This window comes from Rutidosis leptorrhynchoides, chromosome 9 (genome assembly GCF_046630445.1).
Source record: "Rutidosis leptorrhynchoides isolate AG116_Rl617_1_P2 chromosome 9, CSIRO_AGI_Rlap_v1, whole genome shotgun sequence".
NCBI lineage: Eukaryota > Viridiplantae > Streptophyta > Magnoliopsida > Asterales > Asteraceae > Rutidosis > Rutidosis leptorrhynchoides.
Genome location: NC_092341.1, coordinates 28,446,602 through 28,454,543, shown reverse-complemented (window position 1 = coordinate 28,454,543; position 7,942 = coordinate 28,446,602). Strand labels below are relative to the sequence as shown.

Sequence of the window (7,942 nt, the reverse complement as noted above, 5' to 3'; positions counted from 1 at the left end):
AAGGGGCCCTCACCCCTCCAAAATTTTCTCTAAGTAATGGAATTTTGTAGCCCTTGAGTTACGGACGTCCGGGCTTTTGAATCAATAAATCGGAGCCCGTATGAAGAACATATGACAAAAATGGTGAAGGCTTGGAGATTTTGTCTACATCAACAATTTGTTTTATTCTTTCATATCTCATGGGCATTTTTAACTTAAAATCAATCTAAAACTAAAGTGTAAGAAGTTAAATTAACTATGTACAATTAGGATCGATATTATCATCTAAAATGTGTATAAAATTTACAATTTTTTCTTCAAACTTTGCGTTTTTTATTGTTAAAAAAACATATTACACATTCGACAAAATCTTGCCCCTCCAACTATTAGGTTCAAGCTCCGCCATTGGTATTAACAAGAAAAAATTTATTTATTTTTCTCGTTTACACTTTACTTTAATAGATAATTTTAATTTAATTTTAATTTTCACTTTTAAGGTTATGTTGCTTCGCCACTACCAAATTTGTGCAAAGAGAGAAGGCGAATGATCACTTGGTGATTCTGGTATATTATATTGAATAAATTTGGTATAAATTTGGTGGTATATATAGTCTATCCAACTTTATGGGGTTGAGATCCAACTTAATATATTGTTGATTCAGGTTCGATTCTCACTCTAAACAGAGAGTTTTCTATAAGTTGGAATAGCAATCGATATATTAATGTTTGATAATGATCTGATCAGGCGAGCTTTACAACTATATAAATAAGCTACATGACAGTGAAACTTAAAGGTCACAATGGGCCCTTATAAGATGGGCCAATAATACAAGTATGAAATATAAAGCATAAGGCCATCTAACATAAGTCCATCTAACAGCCCCCCGCAGTTGAAGCGGGAGCGGAGGGGACGCACAAACTGGAGCGGAACTCATCAAACAGTGCTGAAGGTAGTTCCTTAGTGAAGATGTCAGCATACTGGTAGCGTGAGGGAACATGGAGCACGCGTACATGGACTTTGAGAACAAGGTCACGCACAAAGTGAATATCTATCTCAATGTGTTTGGTCCGCTGATGTTGGACCGGGTTACCAGACATGTAGACGACACTGACGTTATCACAATACACAAGAGTGGAAGTAGATAACAGAAAATGAAACTCACGAAGTAGGTTACGTATCCAGCAAGTCTCGAAAACGGCATTCGCAACCCCGCGATATTCGGCCTCGGCACTGGAGCGAGAAGGGGTGTGTTGCCGTTTAGAGGACCAAGAGAGAAGGTTATCACCCAAGAACACACAATACCCAGAGGTGGATCGACGAGTGGACGGACACCCTGCCCAGTCAGCATCAGAATATGCAACCAAAGAAGTCGTGGTAGACGAGAATAAGTGTAGACCAAGGTCCAGAGTACCCTGAACGTATCGAAGGATCCGTCTCAGAGCTGCCAGGTGAGGTTCCCGAGGATCATGCATGAAGAGACATATTTGTTGTATAGCGTATGGAATGTCAGGGCGGGTGAAAGTGAGATACTGAAGAGCACCTGCAAGGCTACGATACATTGTGGGATCTTTAACCGGTGGTCCTGAAGTGGTGAGCTTAGTGCCAATATCAATCGGTGTCTGACACGGATTACAATTAGCTATATCCGTGATGTTTTTTTTAGTGGTGTACGAAACGATTATCAGTTTTATATTATTTACTACAGGAAATCACCTAAATTAAACTAAAACACAATAGGCAAGTATACCTATCGTATAGTAATATAGCTAAGGTAAAGTCCGGGAGGTCGATCCATGGACACTTTTATTAGGTGCTCTACTAGGGCTAACTAGGTAAATTAAGTAATTAAGTTAGAGTTAGTAATTTATATTAATTTTAGTAACTTTGGGGGATTTACCGTTTAACGACCGGTTTGTCCTTTTGGCTTTTCTTTTTAATTCAAACAACAATATAGTAAATTTAAACTAGAATAAAGCAACAAAGTAAATAAAAATTACTGCGGTAAAAATAAAGTACTTTAACTAAACGAGATGAAAATACAATAAAAAGAGTATTATGCTTATTTAACTTCCGTAGTTACGATGTTTGACTTTTACTTTTTACTTTTTATCCTGAGTTAATTTTCCTTGCACCCGTAGAATATTTAATATGTTCACCTGGAGTTGTCCAGCGCAGTCCTATAATTACAAGCATCAAATGCGAGTGTACTCGTCATTCTATCTTGTAAACACACTTAAATATTCTAACTAATTACTATTTAGATGGTTTGACGCGGTTGTCACGTACGTTAATAATTACACCAGTTGTCACTGAATGTAACCCACCTTAATTTTAACTAGTCTTTTAACCGTTAATCCATTCACGTGTCCGTTTCAATGAATAATTTACCATATATATAAATAACCCGTCTTCCGTGTCCGGTCAACGTATGTGATTATTTATACATATAGTGAATTATAAATAGTGGTAATTTAACAAGTTGTCACTTAATTATTTTACCATACCCATTAATAGTTAAAACCCCAATCTCCCTTAAGGTCGTTCTTTATCTAAATATTAATCGTTGTACAAATTAAATCAACCCATTTCCTATTTTTAGTCAAACATCATAACTACTTAGGTTAAATACGCATAATAACAAATTAGTTACTAGACATGGTAAAAGGATAAATAAAACTTACACAAAAGTTCTTAGCTTCCATTAATTCAACGCGGTAGCAAACTTCAAATTCAACACCCGTACAATACCAAATAATAACAATATTAGAAACCTTCACCCTTTGTATTATGGAGTAAATAATAAACTTCTAAATATTACTACTACGGAGTATTACAATTTGAGTTGTGTCTCTCCTCTCTGAGTTCTCTTCTACTGGTGAACTTCTTCTTAGGAGTATATATAGAGCAAAATTATGGAGTGTACATTATTCTCGGTGTGTAGTGCCTGTTTGTGTCCATTTTTTTTTTCCAACTAGCTTTCTTACTTGTCAATTATATTCACACACTTGCCTCCTCCTTTGTAATCTAATATAGAAATATCTTACCATGGCCTAACTTTCTTATCATGGCCTAACTTTCCTTATATTATTGCAGTGCATAATTTGAGTTGGAGAATATCATAATTTGTGTCTGACACTTGACCTTCTTTTCATTTGTTTATATCGGCCAACAAGCAGAATGCATTCTAACCCATAGCTTGAGCTTTGTTGACTTGTACCTTTTGATGAATCAGATTGCAAGCTTCAAGACTCTTGTTTCACTTCTTCACTTGTACTTCTCGAAATATAATGCACTTTCAGAAATACACTCCACTTTCTGAATTCCTTGATAAAATCAATCGCAAAGCTCCAATCAATACTTTAGAAGAATTCATACAATTACAACCCGAAAACTACTCAAATACACATAAAATCATAACATTGAGGACTGATATTGCGACTAATAATATGTTCATTTTGAGCAATATCAATCCGCGCACTCAAGAATCTCAGAGGCGTACTGCTTCAGAGACAAAAACAGCCCAGAAGGAGTGCGAGTAACAGAGATACCAAGAAAGTAGTTCAGCGGCCCAAGGTCTGTCATCGAGAACTCCTTATGTAAGGAATCGATAAGCCGCCGAAGAAAAGCGGTCGATGATGCAGTCAAAAAAATGTCATCCACATACGGAAGTAAGTATGCCGTGTCAGAACCGTGTCGGTAAATAAACAAAGATGGGTCACATCTACTATGCTGAAAGCCAACACGCTGAGCATACCCGACAAACCGTTGAAACCAGGCTCGAGGAGCCTGCTTCAACCCATACAAAGATTTCTGAAGAAGGCAGACATAATCCGGTGAGCAATCGATATATTGGAGTACACACATTGTCCATCTAACATTTTCAACTTTTGATGGTACTGCTAACATCAATGTGGTTTGAGAAGGTCTCTTGAGAGTTTTCCCAACCTTCGATGGTACCACTAATATCGTCCCTAATTGAGTTTCCTCTTAACGCGTGCGTAGTCATAGATGAGAACATTCGATGTCGATATCGCCCTTAAAAAAAATAGTCTATCCAAAACTCCGTATATTTTTTGTTACAAGCGTGTAAAATATCTTCACTTACGACAAAATAAATAAAATAGACTAAAATTTAAAATATAATAATATATTAAAACTATTATATTCTGTCATTACAAAGTAATTTAAGATAGTGTTTTATATGTCACATTTAATTAATAATAATTAAAGTGAATTAAAACGATGATTTATACAGCGCAAAAAGTGATACGCACAGTACAAATAACAATTTGTTATAATAATAATAATAATATAGATATGGATAGTCAATTTTGGTGTATACATATAGTCAATTTTGGTACACAAAGTATGTATTTTTATATTGAGATTTTAGGCTATAAATACTCATGAATGCAAGCATTAAACTTGCACCATTTCTCACACTTACAAAGTGTTTCTTTCTTTCTCTCCATTATCATCTTTGTTCTTACACTTCATTATTAGTATTCTAAATCAAGAATCAAACCACTAAAGGTAGTTATAAGCCTACTGAATTATAACATCAAGAATCAAACCACTAAAGGTAGTTATAAGCCTACTGAATTATAACATCAAGAATCAAACCACTAAAGGTAGTTATAAGCCTACTGAATTATAACACGTTATCAGCACGATAATCTTAATACTAAATATGGTTGGCTCTGCCACCAAAATGATATATGGTCGGTTATACCACCAAAATGATATATGGTCGGTTATACCACCAAAATGATATATGGTCGGTTATACCACCAGAATGATATAGGTCGGTTATACCACCTGAAAAAATATATGGTCGACACTGTCGCCAAATTTTCATTTATGTTTACTAATATTTATATTTTTGTTATATAACATTTATTTATGATTGCTTACACATGGTCGACACTGTCACCTACTTATCATTTATGTTATATTAAATTTATTTTTAAATGTTTATATACTTATGAATATAAATTGACTCTAATTTATCATGATGTTTGTTTTAATTTTTGATAATAGAAAATGTCGAATCTGGAAAAGCTTAAATTTACTCCTTTAGAATCAACTGGAAACAACTACATGCCATGGGTTATAAAAGTAAAAATGCATCTTAAATCAATGGGCATTCTTGAAACCATAAATGAAAACAACACTTGTTCTGAAAAAGAACAAGCTACGGCATGTTGCTTTATTCATCAACATATTGATGAATGCTTACAAAATAATTATGTGACTGTAGAAGATCCCCATGTTTTATGGGAAGGTCTCAAAAGCAGATTCAATAATCAAAGAGAAATTTTACTTCCAGCTGCAATGGAACAATGGAGAACATTAAGGTTCCAAGACTTTAAGAAAGTAAATGAATACAGCTCAGCTCTGTATAATACATGTTCACAACTTAAATTCTGTGGACATGAAATTAGTGATGCAGACATGATGGAGAAAACTTTCTCCACAATGAATGCTGCAAACATCACAGTGCAAAGAAATTTGAGAATGCTAAAGTTCAAAACATATCCTGAACTTAATTCATATCTCTTAGTTGCAGAGCAAAATGATGAGCTATTAATGAAAAATCAGCAATCCCGTCCTACTGGTACACTTGCAATCCCTGAAGCAAATACTGCAAATAATTATAAACAGGGACAAGGACGCGGGCAAGGTCGTGGTTATAATAACCATCACCATCATCATGCCAAAAGCCATAACTATGGTAGAAACCATCCTTATGGTAATGGTAATGGGCGTGGACGTGGTCGTGGTTGTGGCCGTGGTGGTCAAAGAAATAGTAATCCACAAAAATATAAATATCAACCACAAAACAAGCCCATTAAACAAGATGTTGAAGAAAATTCTTCTAAAAATTCTGAAGAATCTTGCTACAGATGTGGTAGAATGGGCCACTGGGCTAATACTTGCCGAACATCTAAACATCTTGTTAAGATGTATCAGGATTCGCTGAAAGGTAAAGAAAAGGAAGTAAATTTTGTGGATAATATTGATCCAACAGTCACTGAGAAACCATCTGATTTATATGAAGATTTCTTGAATGTTTAAGTTGTGTGTCTTTTGAAAAATAAACGATTTAATATCGTCTGTCTTTGTCATTATGTTTGCTAAATGTTTCAGTACTATCTATTTGCGTTTAAAATATTGTGTAATATTAATGTACTCACTATTTATTTCTTATATATGAAGTTCAATATGAATTTTGCTGGAATACAACATCAATCAAGTGGTGGAGATCTCTGTATAGCAGACAGTGGAACTACACACACTATACTTAAATCCGAGAAATATTTTATTGATCTAAAACCAACGGAAGGAACTATACATACAATATCAGGACCTGCTAACTTGATAAAAGGGATAGGAAAGGCAAATTTCATACTACCAAATGGTACAAAATTTTTAATAAATGATGCCTTATTTTCTCCCAAGTCAAGCAGAAATTTATTGAGTTTCTCCGACATATACCTTAACGGGTATGATTATCAGTCAGTGACAACAGAAAATGAGAAATATTTAAGTATCACTGACAAGAGTCATGTGGTTGAAAAACTGCCAAGACTTAGTTCTGGATTACATTATACACATATAAATGTACCAGAAATACATATGGTAGTTAACGAAAAATATATTGATCCTGGTGTATTCAGTTTATGGCATAACAGATTAGGCCATCCAGGATCAACAATGATGAAAAGGATTATTAAATGTACTCATGGACATCCACTAAAGGATAGAAAAATCCATCATGATACAATGGTTCCATGTACATCTTGCTCTCTTGGAAAATTGATAACTAGACCCTCACCACTTAAGGTTGAGAAAGAATCACCAATGTTTCTTGAAAGAATTCAAGGTGATATATGTGGACCAATTCATTCACCATGTGGACCATTTAGATATTTCATGGTTCTAATAGACGCATCTAGCAGATGGTCTCATGTTTGTCTGTTATCAAGCCGTAATGTGGCATTTGCAAAATTTCTTGCCCAAATTATTAAATTGAGAGCTCATTTTCCTGATTACACCATTAAAAGGGTGAGACTTGATAATGCTGGTGAATTTACATCTCAAGCATTTAATGACTATTGCATGTCTATAGGAATTGTTGTTGAACATTCTGTTGCTCATGTGCATACACAAAATGGTTTAGCCGAGTCATTGATTAAACGTTTACAGTTAATCGCTAGACCATTGATAATGAGAACAAAACTCCCTGTATCTATATGGGGTCATGCAATTTTACATGCTGCTGCATTGATTCGCATCAGACCAAGTGCAAGTCATAAATATTCCCCCCTACAACTTGCTTTTGGTCAAGAGCCAAATATTTCCCATCTTAGAACATTTGGTTGTGCAGTGTATGTTCCAATTGCGACACCACAACGTACAAAAATGGGTCCTCAAAGGAGGTTGGGAATATATGTTGGATATGAAACATCTTCAATATTAAGGTATATTGAACCTATGACAGGTGACGTTTTTACAGCACGTTTTGCTGATTGTCATTTTAATGAAACATTGTTCCCTAGATTAGGGGGAGAAATGAAAAATAAAGAAAATGATGTTTCATGGTGTGAACCTCAATTAAAGTATCTTGATCCTCGCACAAAAGAATGCGAGACAGAAGTTCAAAAGATAATGCATATACAAGAACTTGCAAATCAATTGCCTGATGCATTTACAGATACAAAAACGGTGACAAAATCATATATACCAGCAGTAAATACTCCAGCTCGAATTGAAATTCCAAAAGCTGGCAATAACGTCACTCATGAATCTTTGCCACGTCAGAAACGTGGAAGACCAATCGGTTCAAAGGATAAAAATCCTCGAAAAAGAAAATCAGCTGATAATGAAGTAAAAGAAAGTGTTCAAGAAGAACCACAAATCAGTACTCCTACTGCAGAGGAGATTGATGATGTCAATACA

General features: G+C 34.9%; 1 protein-coding gene across 1 annotated transcript; it reads right to left on the bottom strand.

Moving 5' to 3' along the window:
* Positions 1 to 852: 852 nt before the first annotated feature.
* LOC139867873 (uncharacterized mitochondrial protein AtMg00810-like) lies at positions 853 to 3,986 on the bottom strand. The gene is made up of 3 exons (XM_071856222.1): positions 3,885 to 3,986; positions 3,529 to 3,790; positions 853 to 1,679 (listed from the first exon to the last, which is right to left on the bottom strand). Exons 1-3 carry the CDS (start codon positions 3,984 to 3,986, stop codon positions 853 to 855), a joined length of 1,191 nt encoding a protein of 396 aa, XP_071712323.1.
* Positions 3,987 to 7,942: the final 3,956 nt, after the last annotated feature.